The 18,404-nt window shown below is 52.1% G+C and overlaps 8 protein-coding genes across 8 annotated transcripts; 5 read left to right on the top strand and 3 right to left on the bottom strand.

The window, feature by feature from the left end:
• Positions 1 to 1,230: 1,230 nt before the first annotated feature.
• BO82DRAFT_276600 (vitamin H transporter) lies at positions 1,231 to 3,057 on the bottom strand (the record flags this gene model as incomplete). Its single annotated transcript, XM_025631150.1, has 7 exons — positions 1,231 to 1,423; positions 1,481 to 1,546; positions 1,600 to 1,752; positions 1,808 to 2,207; positions 2,269 to 2,439; positions 2,498 to 2,835; positions 2,909 to 3,057. 7 exons carry the CDS (start codon positions 3,055 to 3,057, stop codon positions 1,231 to 1,233), a joined length of 1,470 nt encoding a protein of 489 aa, XP_025494889.1.
• A 716-nt stretch (positions 3,058 to 3,773) lies between these two features.
• Positions 3,774 to 5,930, bottom strand: BO82DRAFT_329440 (sulfatase family protein). Its single transcript, XM_025633056.1, has 5 exons — positions 5,467 to 5,930; positions 4,946 to 5,418; positions 4,412 to 4,898; positions 4,233 to 4,354; positions 3,774 to 4,182 (listed from the first exon to the last, which is right to left on the bottom strand). The coding sequence occupies exons 1-5, from the start codon at positions 5,783 to 5,785 to the stop codon at positions 3,850 to 3,852; spliced, it is 1,734 nt and encodes a 577-aa protein (XP_025494888.1). The 5' UTR covers positions 5,786 to 5,930; the 3' UTR covers positions 3,774 to 3,849.
• A 1,362-nt stretch (positions 5,931 to 7,292) lies between these two features.
• BO82DRAFT_304193 (MBL fold metallo-hydrolase) lies at positions 7,293 to 8,841 on the bottom strand. The gene is made up of 3 exons (XM_025632175.1): positions 8,472 to 8,841; positions 8,165 to 8,419; positions 7,293 to 8,116 (listed from the first exon to the last, which is right to left on the bottom strand). Exons 1-3 carry the CDS (start codon positions 8,797 to 8,799, stop codon positions 7,530 to 7,532), a joined length of 1,170 nt encoding a protein of 389 aa, XP_025494887.1. The 5' UTR covers positions 8,800 to 8,841; the 3' UTR covers positions 7,293 to 7,529.
• A 289-nt stretch (positions 8,842 to 9,130) lies between these two features.
• Positions 9,131 to 11,482, top strand: BO82DRAFT_329436 (flavin-containing monooxygenase; the record flags this gene model as incomplete). The annotated part of the gene is made up of 4 exons (XM_025633055.1): positions 9,131 to 10,060; positions 10,110 to 10,363; positions 10,414 to 10,550; positions 10,598 to 11,482. Exons 1-4 carry the CDS (start codon positions 9,420 to 9,422, stop codon positions 11,480 to 11,482), a joined length of 1,917 nt encoding a protein of 638 aa, XP_025494886.1. The 5' UTR covers positions 9,131 to 9,419.
• An 875-nt stretch (positions 11,483 to 12,357) lies between these two features.
• On the top strand, positions 12,358 to 14,669 carry BO82DRAFT_329432 (Zn(II)2Cys6 transcription factor; the record flags this gene model as incomplete). The annotated part of the gene is made up of 6 exons (XM_025633054.1): positions 12,358 to 13,029; positions 13,078 to 13,334; positions 13,384 to 13,615; positions 13,663 to 14,448; positions 14,510 to 14,583; positions 14,626 to 14,669. Exons 1-6 carry the CDS (start codon positions 12,425 to 12,427, stop codon positions 14,667 to 14,669), a joined length of 1,998 nt encoding a protein of 665 aa, XP_025494885.1. The 5' UTR covers positions 12,358 to 12,424.
• Positions 14,670 to 14,733: 64 nt separating this feature from the next.
• On the top strand, positions 14,734 to 15,666 carry BO82DRAFT_9275 (UbiX family flavin prenyltransferase). The gene has a single exon (XM_025641657.1). The coding sequence runs from the start codon at positions 14,970 to 14,972 to the stop codon at positions 15,651 to 15,653; it is 684 nt and encodes a 227-aa protein (XP_025494884.1). The 5' UTR covers positions 14,734 to 14,969; the 3' UTR covers positions 15,654 to 15,666.
• Positions 15,667 to 16,025: 359 nt separating this feature from the next.
• Positions 16,026 to 16,554, top strand: BO82DRAFT_351846 (uncharacterized protein). Its single transcript, XM_025634533.1, has one exon. The coding sequence runs from the start codon at positions 16,283 to 16,285 to the stop codon at positions 16,544 to 16,546; it is 264 nt and encodes an 87-aa protein (XP_025494883.1). The 5' UTR covers positions 16,026 to 16,282; the 3' UTR covers positions 16,547 to 16,554.
• Positions 16,555 to 16,610: 56 nt separating this feature from the next.
• On the top strand, positions 16,611 to 18,347 carry BO82DRAFT_381453 (putative extracellular lipase; the record flags this gene model as incomplete). The annotated part of the gene is made up of 1 exon (XM_025637859.1): positions 16,611 to 18,347. The coding sequence occupies one exon, from the start codon at positions 16,611 to 16,613 to the stop codon at positions 18,288 to 18,290; it is 1,680 nt and encodes a 559-aa protein (XP_025494882.1). The 3' UTR covers positions 18,291 to 18,347.
• Between the last annotated feature and the right edge of the window lie 57 nt (positions 18,348 to 18,404).

Here is an 18,404-nt window from a genome sequence, read left to right as displayed (position 1 = left end):
TATACACAACATACGCCATGGCCTGTTGTAGCGGGACAGCAAATCGTCGGCGTTACTAGGCTGCCTGCCCTGAATGCCCCGGACAACCAACAGTTGTACTTGAAGCAATAATGAATATTCACCAAGTTTAGTCCCCTGGGTGCCGCGTACGGAGTCGCGATGGAGTCTAAGCAAAGACTGCACAGCCAGGAACTCTAGCAGGCTGTTTGCAACACACTTCGTCTAGTTTAAGGGAGCGACCGAAGAGACGACCGCCGCACCGAGGGGGCATGATACGAGATCCTCGACCAACATGAGAAGTAAGATGATTACTTGGGAGAGGGAAATAAGTAAAAATCCAAGCCAGCGCGCAAATATGTGTCTTACTCAACTATTAACCGAGTGGGATTATCAGCTTTGATTATGCAGCTTAAGACTGTATGGAAGAACTTAGATACCTATTAGTTATTGACCAGCTATGCAGAAAACTAGACTCTATAGCAATGTTTTATGCTTACATCTGCGATATCCCCGACTGCTCCTGGCTCGATCACATGCTGATGAGATAAGGATTTTTAATGCCTTAAGGATAGGTGTATACCATCGTAGCATAAAGACAAGACCCGCCCAAGACCCAGTAAGCCACCACAAGCATCTTTTCATCACCAAAACGCTCTCCGTTATTTTCTCACCCGCTAATTCCCAGCAATTTGTGCAAACAAAAGGAGAACCATGCAACACAAAACCCTCGACCATCAATGATTTTTCCAAACCAGACAATCCCCAACACTATCCATCACCAACGCGGCAGATAAAGACATACCCCGCAATAGCTGAGTGCAAACCATCGTCCGCAACAAAAAATTTCGAGCCGATGGGCTGGGCCGCTGTTGCGTCAGCAGCTTGGACGGCTGGTGCCCTGGGTGTCCTGCTGGGTAGCAGACAAAAGCAGGAGCTGGTTTTGCCGCAGATGTCGGGGATGGTGAAGGCGCTGCTGCCCGTGCCCGTTGTGCTTACTGGAGGTCCAGCAATAAGTGGTATGCATGAATATAACAACTTCAAAACTATGGTAGTGGCAGATCACCGTCGCGCGGACTACATTGACTCGGGATAGAGTCCTCTACTAGCCTTCCCAAAACTCACCCTACGATCACAAAAATCAGACCAACACACGTTGACAAGGCGCTGTTCAATCATTATTCAGTCATAAAATCTCTATCATATCATTAAGCTCGACATCCACACAGCCAATCATACCGACCCTTTGCCCCCGGCGCGTTTCTGCTTGAACGCATACCACAGAATCAACACCAACGTCTGGACCCAGGAGGCCGCCGCCAGAGCGGCAATAGCCGTCAATCCATGTCGGTACAGTGGCTTGTCCGACGTCCGAAAGATCTGCGAGCCCGAGATACCGGCGCAGTTGGCGGCCATGACAATCAACCTGTTGTCTCTGTTAGTATTTGGACTCCGGTGTTTATCAGGGTAGAAGGGAACGTACGCCATGGAGACACTTCGTTCCTGAGGCGTCTTGCAGTGGAAGCCGAGCCAGGCGATGTTCAGCACACTGTGTCATGGGTTAACAAGCTATACTGTGATCAGGTGAAAGGGAAAGCGTACTGCATGCTGGCGTAGACGAGATTGGCAATCGTGATAACGGCGTATTTGTGCCAACGGGAAGAGTCATCGGGCACGGTGCGGAGGCAGGTGTAGGAGATGACGTTCCAGGTGATGCACAGCAGGACGAAGATGCCACGCTTGCCGGTTTTGTCTCTGCGTCTTGTTAGCACCAATTTATGGAGCACCATGGCACATGAGGCAAACGTACGAGAGCCAAGCGAGGATGGTCAACCAGACGATGCTCGCGTACACTGCGACACTGGCTAAAGCGTTGGCGCGGACGGCACTGAAGCCGAATGACTTGATCATGCTGGGCGCGTATTGGTTTAAGCCCTGGAAGGCGGACATGGAGACGAGCGTGATCATAAAGTGCTGGATGACGGTGGGCTTGCGCACGGTGTCCCAGATGTCGCGGCCAGTGATCTTGATGCGGTCGCCACGGGCCTTGAGCGGGTCGTCGAGAAGGACGCGGTCGCGGATGATTTGCTTTTCGCGCGCGTTGAAGTAGCTCCAACGTCCCATGCTGGCGAGTGGGCTACCGTCGCCGGCCTTCTTGGGAATGAACAGGATGAACAGAATAGCGGCCACGATGGTGATGAGACCCTCAACTGTTGCGGATCGGTGTCAGTGTTGCTCGTAGTCAGAAACATCATGGTGCAAGACACATACTTAAAAAGATCCACTGCCATCCTGCGAGACCACATCTTCCCGATAGCTTCAACAGTCCAGCGGAGATAAGACTCGATGTAGCACCGGCGAACATCTGGCCGTAGAAGAAGAGCGTAGTGCGAAAACTAATCTCGTCACGCTTGTACCACTGGGAGAGATAGTAAAGAGCACCTGTGCAGCACACTCATTAGGCAATCGTATCAAGGCAGACCACTGACGTCCAACATACCGGGGATGAACCCGCCCTCCAGCAAACCCAGCAGCAATCTAGTGACCAAGAAGGCAGGGTATGACTTCACGAAAGTTTGAAAGACTCCGACCAAGCCCCATGCAACCAGCTGAGCTGATAACCAGACTTGAGGCCCCACACGCTGAAGTATGATGTTGGAAGGAATCTCGCTGACGACGATGCCCGCGGACAGAAGCTGGGTACCGACGTTGATCTGGTTGGTGTTGATGTGCAGATCTTCCGTGATGGTGGAGGTCAGCGCAGCGCTGATATTGCCACGATCGACCTGAAGACCGAAGAAGGCGAGCCCGAGGACAGGTAAGAGAATGAGGTCGATCCTGGTGGAGAATCTATGTTAAACCTAGGAAACCCTCACGCAAAGGTGTATGGAATTAGATAGGATGGACCTACTTCCGACGAACTCGGGCCTCTTCCTTGTCGTCCCAATTCTTGATGATGTCGACTCCTTCCTCGTTGTCGTTGCTGGACTCGTCGCTCAGGACATTGTCAATGGCCCTCTTTTCGGAGAATTCCTGCTCAGGGTAGGAGTAGGTGGCCATGGCTGCTGAGAGTATAGGCGGGTGGCCTTGGAGCTTCAGCTGGGGAACTCGGCGATTGAAAGCCGGAAAGGGAAGCGGCCGCGTTGCAAGGAGAATTTGAGCTGGATGGAAGGCATAGTTGTATGGAGCAAGTGGGTTATTTATGTGTTTATATGGTGATGAAGTGAATGGAGGATGAGTTGCGCTGGCTAGCTGCGGGCGCGGGCTCGCTAAGATTGACCGGCGGTGGAGATGGAGTGAGAGCCCGCCTGGATGGCGCAATCGCCGCCGCGGTTGATGTCAATCCACCCGGTGGGTTTGGTTTATTTTTTCCTGCATGGCTTGATCACCGAACTATCATCCTACAGTACAGTACAAGGTTGATTCTCTAGCTCTATCTTGATAATCCTAAGCGAGGTCCTCTCGCCTCTCGAGGTCGAATCTGTATGGCCGTTCATTGTCAAACTGCCTCCCAGGATGGCATCATCAACGACATGATACTTCCTGAGAGCTTCCACTCTTCTTGGTGCTCCTGGCAAGTCAAATTCCACGCATGCTACGATTAAGTTCCTAACGAAGAATTCCGACACGTGGTGTGGGCCGAACCACAGCAGGAACCGAAGTTAATCGAGGTCATCCCATCCGGTGCCTTCGAACCCACTCTTAGATGCCCCATAGACTTGACACTAATTACGAGTATCTAATCACCGCCTACAATATGAACTAGATAACGTGCTCCACATTTAACCTTACATCTAATCATTACTCGCTGCTTGTTGTCGTATAATGCTCATAAGTACAGTGCATACAAACTCAAGTCCAGGCCTCCCAGCTCAACCCGTCACGGTACTGATATCCCGCCTGCGGGCCCTCAGCTTCGATCAAGTAGCCATCCTCGCACACCGAGTATGATACCTTGGGTTGCTCCGCATAAAACTCATCGTACTGGGCGGCCAGCGCCTCTTGGAGGCTACGCACACCACCCGAAGGATGCAGAACCTTCCAGGGCTCAATGCAGGTACGGCCCTGACAGGATTTAAGTACGAGAAGGAGTGCATCAATCCGGTCAATCACCGTTGCCAGGGGACGACCGAGTAATTGGGCCCCGCTGTGGGAGTAGATGTTGTTCATCTGGTAGGGATCCACCTTGGAATCCGTTAGCTAAATCAAATTAGGCTAGGCAGCGTTACACATACCGAGAGGTCGTACAACTCGTGGTCGTTGTTACACCATACTGAGTAGTACAGATTGTACTCCGGCGACAAGATCCGGGCGGATTTGTATGTATTATTGTTCATGGTCGGGGTTCCATGGGGGCCTTAGTGTAGTCGTGTCAGCAACCCCCGTACCCCTCTAACGACAGAAATAGACTCACCGATCCGCGAGAATTCTCCTTCAAGAACAGCTCGTCCCCAGTATTCCACGGTCACATGTTCATGGACAATTGACTTCGTCTGCCGCGCCACAGGCATCGGAGTGCCATCAAAATCCGCCCGCAGAGGGATCCCGGCAAGCTCAAACAATGTGGGCGCAATGTCGATGTGCGTGGTGACACGGTCGACACTGACACCGCGGGGGAGGCCAGGCCCACGGATGTAGAACGGAACGCGGATGTCCTCTTCATATCCAGTAGTCTTCCCGGGTGGCAGCCGATGCTGGCCAATATGGTAGCCGTTGTCCGCACTGTAGATGATGTAGGTGTTCTGGAACTCGCCACTGGCCGCTAACCGAGTCAGAAGACGATCTACCAGCTCGTCAACTCCCTGCAGGGAGCGCAGACGTTGGCGGTAGAGGTGATCTTCATAGTCGATCACGCTTTGGTTTTTCAGCTCGAGGTTGCGAACCCAACTAGCACCGGACACCTTTCAAATCGTTAGCTTGCTTCTCACAAAGTCGCTTTGAAGCGTACCTGTGCAGGGTTGAAGTGAGGTGTTCTCGGCACTTTCGCATCTGGGAAGAGATGCGCATGGCGCGGTGCTGGGAGCGGCTCCGTCATCACCGGAATCCCCTGGAGTGCCTCTACATCCACATTGGTGTGCGGTGCAATGGGGGCGACTGTGAGAAAGAAGGGCGAATCACTCTGCAATGCATCTTCCAAGAATCCCAGGGCTTTTTCGGTGATCACATCGGTCGTATAGTGGCCCTCATAGCTGCGCGGTGGCTCCTGATTGCGTTGATAAGTGGAGTTCCAGTATGAGTAGGTATAGGGATCGAGCAGGAAGTCGGAGCCATTGAAGCCGTTCACGAAGGGGGCATTGTAGGTGTCGACACTATGTGCGTTGAAGAGCTTGCCAGTGTAGAAGGTATTGTAACCAGCAGATTGCAACCAGACGGGAAGGAAATTATCGTTGAAGCCTTGTGACACGAATTTCGGATAACCCCCTGCAAAGTTCAGACCTTTGCCATCTTGGGTTTCAGTGTCAAACATACCATAAGGTGGATGTACATCCGTGACGTTTGTGTTATGTGCTTGTCGGCCAGTCCAGAGACTGACTCGCGAGGGACAGCATAGGGCGGTGGTGACAAAGTGATTCTGAAACTCAACGCCTTGGTCCTTGATCCAAGCGAGGGTATGTGGCATATAGGCCGGAGAGTTCAGCTGGAGATCCTGGTCATCGGTCAGGATGAAAAGGAAGTTGGGTGGTTTGCTCGTTGTCGGGTGCTCTTCCTGCAGTGGCTGCTGTTGTTGGCCCGGGATGGCCTCGGAGCCAGCGAAGAGGGCGGCGAGCACCAGGGCGGAGTATCTCATGATTGCGGCCTCAATTGCTGGCGTTGGTGGTAGGTAGCGGTTGATGTCAGTTATACCATATCAAAGCACTGATTGAGTCGGGATGGCGAGAAGATAGCGTGGAATGACACCATAGCGGGAGCTTGACTTTGCCGACCGAGCATTAACCTTTGGTTCGGCTAGAGGCACCCTGACGACACGCGGTGATGCTCTTTTTAGCGGCAGATTGCACCATGGATAGCCAATAAATTATGGTTCCTTGCATTGCTTGGCCCAGACAGAGCCCAGACCCGGGCGACAAGCTCCACTCATTTTCTGGGGAAAGCATTCTCGATTGAGTGGATGAAGAGTTGGAAGGATCCAACGCGCCCTTGATTGTGGAGCTCGGCTAGAGCGAGGTGATGGCGTGCTCCGCTTTAAGATGAGCTCATGGCGGCTGTTCATTGCTTGAGTGAATAGAAGCCAACTGACTGCTGTATGACATGCATACTTGTGGAATGGAGTATCAGCTGAGATTAAGATTGAGAATGATCGGTAAGAGAGCTGTTTATCCAAAGACTTATGCAAGGCTCAACATAGCATTATTTTGATTTTGGACCGTTTGTCTGACCGCTCGACTGTCCGGCAGAATATCTTGCACTTTTGCGGCACGGGCCAATGAGGTCAGAAGGAAAGTACACCATAGCTCTTGCTGAACGGCATGAGCACAGGCATTCGACTTTTCAGCTTTCTCTGGCAAGCTAACGAGATATCATGTAGCTTAAGGAGATCTCTCAGTTAGTAAGAATCTGTAAGATAGAGATAAAGATAGTCGAAGCACTCAAGTTGGCATCCTGTGTACCATAGGTCTCGAGTGATTGACGAAAGATATACTGTCAATCGGAATCTTCCTTCTCGTAAGATTCTAGGACATTGAATCGTGTAAAGTCGCATACCATGCTATCGAAGTCCCGAGTCTCGAGATGTTATATACAGTCCCAGGGTATTTGCTGTTTTATACGTGTAAACTTAAAGTGCTATGTGCCATTGCTCCCTTATCTGTAAAGAGAGATTGATAGCGTTGGATCATTCTGCCGCCGGGGGGGGAAGGCGGTAAATTCTTGAACACACCCGAGCTCCGAGTTCCGCCCACTTTGAACAAGATTCTGGTTGCCAGAGGCGGTCATCAAACAAACAGTTTCCCGTCCGAATTTCTCCCGGCTGTCGAGCAGAATTCTGCCAGCCCAAGCGGTCAGGAAAAGAACAGTCTCGATCCCCGAGTTTCGCCCGCTGCTCGACGCCTTTCTGCCAGATTTGGGCGGTCAGCGGATGAACAATTTTCTGACCGAGTTTTCGCCGGCTGTTCGAAATTTCTGCCGTTCCAAGGCGGTAGGGAAATAACCAGTTTCCACCCTCCCGAGTTGTGGCCGTGGTTGTGGTCCGTCAGAGCGTAGCTGCTGCTTATCGATAAGGAGACTATCATGGATGGACCCGACCACCTCTATCCAGGTCATAAGTTATCTCACAGAACCAGGATAGTCCTTCTTCATAAGCCTATACGATTCTTCCATCTCGTTTATCAGCATCAGACTCTCTTGCTCCAATCTGCAAAAAAGGGTAGTACAGTATGGTACATACTTGCCACGTTCATTGCTAACTTGCGTCTCAGCTAGGTACAGTACAGTATATCAAGCCGCTAGTCATCGCTCTTCTCATACCCACTGCGAATTATGAACTAGTGTCATAGTGATCGATGGCTTTTCCAGACGCTAAAGACTGACATTCTTTAAGGCTTCCCGGCGGATAGCTCCACCAATGCACCATCCCAGATCTTGCCTTCCCGCCAAAATCCTTCAACGAGTGGTAGCCTTCCCGGCCGACCCGCGCGAGGCAGCTCATTTACCCATCCCCACCGTACCCTCTCCTTCCATCCTTGATCCTTCCAACCATTCAAGTCTAGCTCAGGCGACTGGTTTAGGGTAGGGAGATGCCGCACAAGCTCCGGATCATGCGCGATGCAAATCAACACATTTGGTGAAGCGTCAATGCGCCGTAATTGGTCCACAGATTGCTGTGCAACCGCAGGGTCATCGAACACGCTGGCATCCAAGGCAGATACCTCGTGAAAGGGGGTTTTATCTTGATTGGCTTTGGTGATTGGGTGATGATCTGCGATGAGACTACATGGACAAGGGACAGGGAAGAAGGGGTCGCTGTCCAGGGTCTCAGCAGAGAAGTGGGCGGGAAATGGGACGTCTGCGGTGGGCCTTATCGCTCCGGCAAAGTGGCAGATATCGCCGCCGAGGAGGATGAAGGTGTCTCTGGTTGTGCGGGCGAGGCCGCAGATATGACCGACACAGTGACCGGGGGTATCTAATCAAGATGAGATTCCGATTTGGATGAAGAGACCAATTGACGCACCAAGAAGATAGAAAGATCCATCCCCGAAAAAGTCGTGGGCGCGGTAGCCGGCGACATTCAGTGGAAAGTCAGGCTCTACTACCTCACGGCCCTGAAATGCATCTGCTGAGACCGGAGAGTTGAGGTTCTCAGGGTAGCCTGGAAGTAGATTTGGATCTTTCAAGAATCCAGGGCCCACAATCAATGCTGTTGAAGCAGGAAACTTGGACACGTCTCCGACGTGATCCCAATGGTAATGCGACCAAATGATGAATGCTGTTGCCAAATTAGGTCTCTTTGACACATTGAAGTAGAGCTTCAAACTTACTGATCTCTTCCAATGTAATTCCACTTGCATTCAGAATCTCGCCGGCGTCCTTCTTTACTTTGAGCGCGGGTATGATCCTGCCAATTCCGCTTTTCGCAACCGTAGGGAGATTCCAGTAGTCTTTCCGTGTGCCAAGATCGAACATGACTTTCTTGTTGAGCGCCTCGTTCTCAATAAGAAATGCGACGTCTGTCATGTTGAGATATTCGTGGCCCGACTGTACGGGCTGGATGAGAGTTTCTGTGCGAATGCTCATCATAGTGGTTGTATCCACCATCCTCACTCGCACTGTGTGATTAGATTGTGGAATATCTAGCGTTCTCGCCATTGTTGCGTGTCTCTATTCTGCTTAAGAATGAGGTAACTTGTGGTCTCGAGAATCGTGCTCGATTAGGAGGAAGGGGAAGTTTACCTGGTACCTAGTATCATATACCGAATTCAAGCCACAGCTGACTAGTAGATACGGCGACATCCAGCCTTCCAAGCACCTCATTCGTTATCGCTAGCTGCAGTGGCTGGGGGTACCAACCGCGTACTGTTATCATTATCGCAACGGGCCGATTGAGTCCGGGCCTTCCCCTCATTTCCCCTCAAAAGTCACCAGTCTCTCGTCAGCATCGAAGTCCTGCACATGCATACTCTCTATTGTCCAAGTGCCCTCATCGGGAATGATAAGCTCCCACTCGCTGTGCCGCTCGAAACGACCGGGGTTAATTGACAGCATGCAGGTGCTGAGTCACTATTCTTGCTACGTGCTCAGATAAGCCCGCAACATTATCAGCCTGAAGCATGTCAACAATGTCCACGGAACCCGAACGCAGACCTATAAACCCCTCACTTACGTCGGTGGCATTCCTGTTGACCTGACACTTCCAGGCCACACATACAACCAAATGTTAGCCAGCCTGTATAAATTCTATACATCAATATAGTCAACCGGATACCAAGATGGGATCTACCGACCCACGCAACCCCGTCTTCCAGAAGTACGGCGTACCGGACTCGGTTCCCCGCCTAGGGAGCAACAGTGCGGGACCGCACCCCTCATCCTCCACCCGCCCCGTTCACCACCCAGAATGGGACATCCCCTCCGACCGTGGCTATGTCGTTTCCAACCACTTGATCAACGAACCGCCACCAGACCACAAAACCTTCAAAGTCATCGTCCTAGGCGCTGGGGCGGCGGGGATAGACTTCTTGCACCATGCACCCGCCGCCCTTGCAGCCCTGGGCGTTGAGGTTGTCTGCTACGACAAGAATGCCGATGTGGGGGGCACATGGTACGAGAATCGATATCCCGGGTGTGCGTGTGACATTCCCAGTGTGGCGTATACGTTTCCTTGGAAGAGTAATCCAGGGTGGACGAGTTACTATTCCGGTGCCAAGGAGATATGGGAGTATATGAAACAGATCGTGGAGGAAGAGGGAATGATGCGGTACATTCGCTTGAAAACTGCGGTGACATCGGCTGTGTGGGGTGATAGCCGAAGCAAGTGGACGATAAAGTTGCGGCGGACTGACAATGATGGGCATGCGGAGGAGTGGGAGGAAGAGTGTGATATGTTCATCAATGGATGTGGCTTTCTCAAGTATGCTCCTGGCTATACAGACCCTGTGAAGGATGACTGACGTTTTTAGTGCGTGGAAGTGGCCGGATATACCTGGGTTACACTCATTCCAAGGCAAGCTATGCCATACAGCTGCATACCCCGAGGGACTGAGCCTGAAGAATCAGAAGGTGGCTGTCATTGGGTCGGGTAGCTCGGGTGTGCAGGTCGTGGCTAGCATCCAAGATGAGGTATCTGAGCTATACACGTGGGTACGAAGCCCTGTGTGGATCACGGCGGCGTTTGGGCAGAGCTTTGCTGGGAAGGACGGCCGGAATTTTGACTGTAAGCTGTCTGTCCCGTCTGTGAGATTCTTAGTTTTTAACAGGTAGCAGATTCTTCTGAGCAAAAGGAAGACTTCAGGCTCGATCCGGAAAAGTATCACCGGTACAAGAAGGCTATAGAGAACGAGTTGAATCAGCGCATTAAGCTCGCTTTGCGCGATACGGCAGAGTCCGACACGGCTAATGCAGTAAGTACTCTTCTGGAAATGCTGGTTTGAAGTCTTACCCTCTATAGTATGCATACAGCGAAATGTATACTAAGCTTCAATCCAAACCCCACGTCCGCGATGCCATCATTCCCACTGATTTTAATGTTGCCTGTCGGCGACCCACACCGGGCAATGGCTATCTTGAAGCTATAGCCTCTGAGAAGACAACCGTTTTCACCTCACCAATCAAAGAGATCACCCCTCGCGGCTTCATCGACACCGCCACGGGAATCGAGAATGAGGTTGATGTGATCATCTGCGCGACCGGCTTCAACACCTCCTACCAGCCTCGCTTTCCGCTTATTGGTCTAAACGGGGTCAGTCTAGCAGATAAATGGTCCGACACGCCAACAAGCTACCTTGCCATCGCCGTCGACGGATTCCCGAACTATTTCACGTATTCCGGGCCTTTTGCTCCGGTTGGCCACGGCTCCATCCTCCCGATCCTCTCGCATATAACACACTATATCATTCAGACTATTCAGCGCATGCGCAAGCAACATATCCGTCGCCTGAGTCCCAAGCCCGCCGCGGTGGAGGACTTCGTTGAGCATGCTCGGACTTTCCTTCCTCGAACCTGCTGGGCGGATCCATGCTCCAGCTGGTTCAAGCAGGGGAGGAAAGATGGGCCGGTGATAGTGTGGCCCGGTTCGCGTCTGGCATATTTTGAACTGTTACAGAGGCCGACATTGAGCGACTATGATGTCGCTTATTGGAGCGGCAATCGGTTTGGGTATCTTGGGGCCGGGTTTGTGGACGTGGAGTTTCCCTCTGGAGAGCACGATTTGACTTGGTATCTGGATTGGTATTCGGGAAATGATCAATGGAAGAAAAAGAGCTTGAAGGCTGAGAAGGAGGAGGTGGATACGTTCAAACACTTGAGCGGAGGAGCCTTGGCCAATGAAGGATGATGTGCCTAGATGTGCGTTTGCACTTCTGCAAGTAGCTGGCTATGCTCTAGAAGTTCGCACCCTAACAGAAACATACAACCATTTTACGACCCACTGTTTCTTTAATGACACCTATCCATTGAAAGAGTGATTGAGAAGATTTCAGTGCAGCTAAGCCCCTATCTCGCAAAATCCGTGCTCAGCTGCAAAATTGCATAAGTTACCTCGATAAGTGCTAGCACTGCCTGTCATGTGATCAAGATGATGCATAATTGTTGTTCATTTATGCCATTAGCGTACACAGTATTTTAAGTAGCAATGAGCGGAATGGATTGCCCCCGCTATCGCGCAGTCCGAAGCTCCGAGACCGGCTGCCGAGCACCGAGAAAGGAGCACTTGCTGCCTCACGACTTACCCCTTGAAGCTTTAAATGACAACCTGCAGTTTCCATTCGTCCTTGACCAAGAAAGAAAGGCAGGATAAAGCATAGTGTTCAAAGGGCTGGATCTACAGTTTAAAGTCTCTGTGCTCTTCTTTCGTTTGTCGCTATGCTTGCCAGCCACGTAGCGCAGCTCTCGCGGCTCGGCTTGTATATCCACGCTGAGGCAGGCTCTGGTGCGATCGACAATTAGCGTGCCCTGAACTGCCGTTAGCTTTACAGAACATGTGCCACTAATGGAGTCATGCTTTTTCTGTACAATCCACTCAGTGTCTCATGCCTCACTGGATTAATCCTTCTGTGCTGTATCTAAACTTTTCTTAGCCCTAGTCGTAGTTGCTGAGAAAATGGCTGACTCAGCCGGATCCGAGCTTCCGGGCGTCCCGTGGCTGGTCGGGGAAGGAATGGCCGCGTCTCAACCAAGCACTCTCACTCTTTCAGCGAAAGGGTCATACACATAGTCATCCGCCTAGTATCTTCTGCCAAGAGATGTCATCTTACCTGTCAGCATTCCGCGAGAAACAATGTCAGCACCTATCGATCGTCAAGAGATTGACCGCGTTCTGCAGTTGAAGCGCACTCAGCGCGAGGCTCGAGCATGCTACCCGTGTCGCCAACGCAAGGTTAAATGTGATAACTCCCAGCCATGCCGAACCTGTCGCCGACGCGGCCATCCTGAGATTTGTGTATATGATCCGAGCCCACCGAAACATGGCCGTGCTCGGAGGGCAAGTCGACGCACTTCATCTACTGCCTCTCGCGGCCCCAACCCACTCCCCGCATCACAGGATGCATCGACTCTGGGGTACCCGTTGCAGCCACCGGCACAGCCACCTGCTCCAAGCCAGACAGTTCTGCCCCCCTTCTCACACCTGCAGCAGATTGACTCATCTCGCAACTTCCCGCCTGATGGCCCTGAAAGTGAATTTGTGTACTCTGGCGATAATTCAGTGGTCTCCATCCTGCGTAATCGTACACATGACGCAAACGGTTCGATGGCTCGTGAAGTGGGCTCGGTCCTCGGCCTCCAAAATACCTACCATAGTTATCCGTTCATGGAGTTCAGAACCCCCGGTGATCGCTGGAATGAGCTGCTTCGTATTATCCCCCAGCGCGCCGAGGTCCTGAAGTAAGCATTCATGGCTCTCGGGTTGTCACTCTCTCTGACCACGTACAGGTTCTTCCACTTCTATCGCATATCGGCGTATCCATTCAATCCTATCCTTGTAGATATCGAGCGGTTTGAGTTGGATCTCTGTTCATATCTGAATGCGCTGGCCAGTGGAGAACTACAAGACCCCTCTCGCATTTCCGACCGATGGGCTAGCGAGAAGTCGGTTGCCCATATCAGCTTGCTCCTTGCTACTCTGGCCGCTGGAGCACACTACTCAGACCTAGAGCATATACAGCGCTCGGAGCTGTGTCTCGATTTTGGTATGTATATCTCCAATTGTCTCTTATGATGTATGCTAACTTCTCGAAGCAAGGCGCTCCTTCCAAGCTCTACGCCTAGCGAATTTCCTCTTCCGACCCACGTTCGACATTATCCAGTCTCTGCTCATCCTCGGAAACACACTACAGAATACTGGTCAGTCAGATTCAGCTTGGGCGTTACTTGGTAGCACAGTGCGTCTAGCTCAGACCATTGGACTTCACACCGAAAAGAGCGTCGCCCATCTGCCAGATCATGTCAAGTCCAAAGCGAGAAGATTATGGTGAGGCACACCGGAATATTCATAGTTTGAAAGCTAACCTACTACAGGTTCACAGTTGTGTGGCAGGACAGCCTCTTATGCCTTTGCTACGATCGGCCTCCAATAGTCACTGTCACCGGCTGGTCCCTCGACGGCTCTGCATTTTCGGGGCGGGAATTGAACTACATGGACATGGTGCATTTTCTTTGTCGGATCGCCTTGGACATACTTACGGCCAGTGAAATGGAGATGCAACAGCCTTCTCGGTTACTTGACATACTGGCTACGGTAGACAGCGTTTGCCAACGAGCGCAACCTCACCTAAAGAGCCTGCAAGAATGCAAAACTCTGCAACACAACCTGGAGCACTTGGCATTGAAGATGCACATTGCTTTCGCAATTTCAGTAGTCACTCGACCGGCACTAAAGCGATCTGGAGTCCGGGATTCGGCCCAGGACATGCTGCGGATGCGCGCCAAGTGCAGTCTGATCGACGCGTCCAACACTTTCCTCGAGTTTCAGGCTCTCAGCGTGGTGCCCCTGCGGACGTGGTCCATGGTGCATACAGTAATCAGCTCGACTTTACTGCTCTGCATTTGGGAGGAGACGCGCAACGATGCTGAGTGTCGTGACTTGCAGCAGAAGGTGATTGAGGTCTTTTCTGCCGCCGGTTCCGTGGGCTCGGTGGAGAGATCGGGCTCGGAGAACGGGCAATGGCTGTCGGAGAGACACATTCGGGCGCTGATCACCTTGCGAAACGCGGTGCGGACGGCACTGGAGCGGGAGAGGGAAGAGGGCGACGTCGGGCCACAGAATAATCCGGAGCAGGCCGAGACCTTTATGCCTGCATTCGGGTAGGTAATCCACTGAACCATATCCACTTGTGGGGCTGACGAAATGCTAACAATGGTGCAGGATCCCCAACGGCTTGCCAGATGTCTTGGGGCAGGACTTTTCGCCCATGTCCTATCTCGATTCAATCATGAATGGTAAGTCACCTGATCGTTGTGCATTCACATCGCTAACGGCAGAAGTGCCTATGTTCGATCTCTCCCAGGAGATTGATTTCTCTTGAGCCGGCTCCTCCGACTACGGATGTATGACGTAGCTGGACCGTTTCATTTTTCGGCGCCTCTCGGCAGCCTCGGAGACCTCGGAGACTCGGGGCACCTTGTCTTCTGTGGTACCATAGCCCGAGGCAAAGAGATGTGTGAGAAGAAGCAACAAACTCCTCTGCCAGACACCTGACAGATCGCCACGAGAGATATATATAATCATCTAGCAATGCCTCGTCGGTGATAGTCTTTCCTCAGGTACTCACAGTTACTCATCACACGCATATATTTTCTTATACAAAATACCTGAATTCGCCCATATGTTCAGCTCAATTCTTCCCGGAACTGCTACGCCTAACTCCGGTCGCTCCGCCTCTCCTCCTCACGACATGACCTCCGAACAAAGCCGTCCAGCGCACCCCGCGCCCACACCCCGTCGACGTCGTATTGTGGTTGCAATGACGGGCGCTACCGGAGCGTTACTTGGCATCAAAGTCTTGGTTGCTCTACGTCGATTGAATGTGGAAACTCACTTGGTTATGAGTAAATGGGCGGAAGCTACGATTAAATACGAAACCGATTACCATCCATCAAATGTCAGGGCTCTGGCCGACCACGTGCACAATATCAATGACATGGCGGCACCGATATCGAGCGGGTCGTTCCGGGCGGACGGGATGATTGTGGTACCTTGTAGCATGAAGACTTTGGCGGCCATCCACTCAGGATTCTGTGATGATCTGATTTCTCGCACGGCGGATGTGATGCTCAAGGAGCGACGGCGACTGGTTTTGGTGGCGCGTGAGACGCCGCTAAGCGAGATTCATCTGCGAAACATGCTCGAGGTTACGCGCGCCGGAGCGGTTATCTTCCCGCCCGTACCAGCATTTTACATTAAAGCGGCAGGTGTTGATGAGTTAATCGACCAGAGTGTCGGACGAATGCTGGATCTGTTCGATCTGGACACTGGAGATTTTGAGCGATGGAACGGATGGGAAAAGTGATGGGAATTGTCTTCGGTCGCATGTTGTTATTTCTTGGGCGCATATACCTCTTTTTGAGTGCAAATGGGTTTGATTTCAGGGGCGTGATCTGCTTTTACGGTTAGACCTTGGTTGAATGATAGACCTATTTTTGGGGCCGGACGGTCTTTGAGAATCGACGAACCGCGGATGATTTTCGCTACCATGAACCTGGATTTTCATGTGTTTCTACTCTTTTCGGATGGTCCGCTAGGAGACCCAAACAACCAACCTTGAATTCTTCACAACTTCCCCACTGAATTGTTGGGCCTGGGTCAGGAACAGCACTCAATCGGCTAAACGGCAATGCAAACCCGACACCCAAAGCAGGCAATGCTGAACTGTGTTGACGAATGAATTGTCACCTAACAGGGTTGACAAGACTCAAAGAAAGCGCATTGACAAGATCCTTCGGAGGAGCTCCTTGCCCCGCATGGAAAGGATCACCAGCCCAGCGCATAGAATAGCGGGGAAGAGGTGCATGGTCCCTCTCGTTCATCCTGGCATCCGGCAGTTCAGCCTTAAAAGCAGCCACCCCTTCTGTTTTTCAAGGCATCTAGATTGTCGCAAACCTCGGTTCATGTGTGATTTCAAACAACCGCTTCTTCAGGATGCTCCGCTTCTCAACATCTCCACTTCTTGCCGGCTTGGGTCGCGCCTGGCGCAGTCTCCTGACCGGCCGATCGTATCATGCCAATGCGACTCATTCTCAAATACGATGGCGGAGAGGGGAAGACATGGGTTTCAACCGAGGAGACACATGGGCAAAAAACAGACTACGGCATCCTGTCTTTCAAGTGGACATGTCGGAAGGTGAGGACGAGGGGCTGCATAGCAAAAATGGGTTTATGAAGATAAAACGGAGACCTATATAACTCACCAGATAGATGGCCTACCGAGTAGTATTGTGGAACGTTGAGGTTCATCTCTCAGGCAATCATGAAGGCCCCCTATCTTCTCTGGCTTGCTCTTTCATGGGTAGCTTACGCGGTGCCCGCTCCGCGCGCCGCAGCACCAACTGTGACCATTGCCAGTCCAGCTGCGACTGTCATTGGAAAAGCTGGCAACGTGGAAGTCTTCAACAACATTCCTTTTGCGCAGGCGCCCACCGGTTCACTGCGCTTAAAGCCCCCACAGCCGATCCAGACATCACTTGGGACGGTTCAAGCGACCGGGAGCTCCAAGTCATGCCCGCAGTTCTACTTCTCGACCAGTGATTTCCCGGCCTCAGTTCTGGGTATCCTCGCTGACAATCCTCTGGTACAAGTTGCCACCAATGCCGGCGAGGACTGCCTTAATATCGACATTCGTCGCCCGGCGGGAACCACCGCTGACTCGAAATTGCCCGTGCTCGTTTGGATCTTCGGAGGTGGATTCGAGCTTGGGTCGAAGTCCATGTATGATGGGACGTCGTTAGTTTCGTCTTCGGTTGATTTGAACCTGCCTGTCATCTTCGTTGCGATGAACTACCGCGTGGGTGGCTTCGGCTTTTTGCCCGGCAAAGAGATCAAGGAGGATGGGTCTGCTAATCTTGGTCTGCTGGACCAACGATTGGCTCTGGAGTGGGTGGCCGATAACATTGCGGCCTTTGGAGGAGACCCAGACAAGGTGACCATCTGGGGCGAATCAGCTGGTGCGATCTCGGTCTTCGATCAGATGGTGCTCTATGACGGCGACAACACCTATAAGGGTAAACCGCTTTTCCGAGGCGGTATCATGGACTCGGGGAGTGTTGTACCGGCTGATCCTGTTGACGGGGTCAAGGGACAAGCAATATACGACACCGTCGTCTCCACTGCCAAGTGCGGTTCCTCTAACGACACACTCGCCTGTCTTCGAGACCTATCGTACGACGATTTTCTCAATGCCGTGAACTCCGTTCCCGGCTTACTGAGTTACAGCTCCATCGCCCTGTCGTATCTACCACGCCCGGATGGAAAGGTGCTCACAGCATCTCCGGACGTTCTTGGGAAGGCCGGCAAATTCGCGCAGGTGCCTTTCATTGTGGGCGACCAAGAGGACGAGGGAACACTTTTCGCCCTCTTCCAGGGCAACATCACCACGACCGACGAGCTAGTCAAGTATCTCGCCGACTATTTCTTCTACGACGCCAGCCAGGAAGAGCTCCAAGAACTGGTCAACCTCTACCCGGACACCACGACCTACGGATCTCCGTTTCGCACCGGCACCGGAAACAACCTCTACCCGCAATTCAAACGCCTCGCTGCCATCCTCGGCGACCTCACCTTTACCATCACGCGTCGGGCCTTCCTGGCCTACGCCGCCGAGGTAGCACCCAATCTGCCAACCTGGTCCTACCTGTCCAGCTACGACTATGGCACCCCGATCCTCGGTACTTTCCACGGCAGTGATCTGATACAGGTGTTCTACGGGATCTGGCCCAACTACGCGGCCAAGTCCAGCCACACCTACTACTTCAGTTTCGTGCATGACCTCGACCCCAATGCCCACCGTGGCGTTTACCCGGAATGGCCCCAGTGGAAGGAGAATCGGCAGCTGCTGAACTTCGAGGCCAATGCGGTGGGTCTGATGGGGGATACGTTCCGCAACGGCACGTATGATTTCATTTTGGATCATGTGGATACTTTCCATATCTAGCCATGCTGGTCGCTGTATGTGGTACATATACAATTTTGGATATATAGTTGATAATGAGGTATAATGGAAAAACTTTTTTTCCGAGTGTTCTCAACTCAAAGAATTACCGCACGA

The sequence above is a fragment of the Aspergillus uvarum genome (genome assembly GCF_003184745.1).
Source record: "Aspergillus uvarum CBS 121591 unplaced genomic scaffold BO82scaffold_10, whole genome shotgun sequence".
NCBI classification, from domain to species: domain Eukaryota; kingdom Fungi; phylum Ascomycota; class Eurotiomycetes; order Eurotiales; family Aspergillaceae; genus Aspergillus; species Aspergillus uvarum.
Note: the sequence above shows the minus strand (reverse complement) of the source record. Positions and strands in the feature narration are given on the sequence as shown.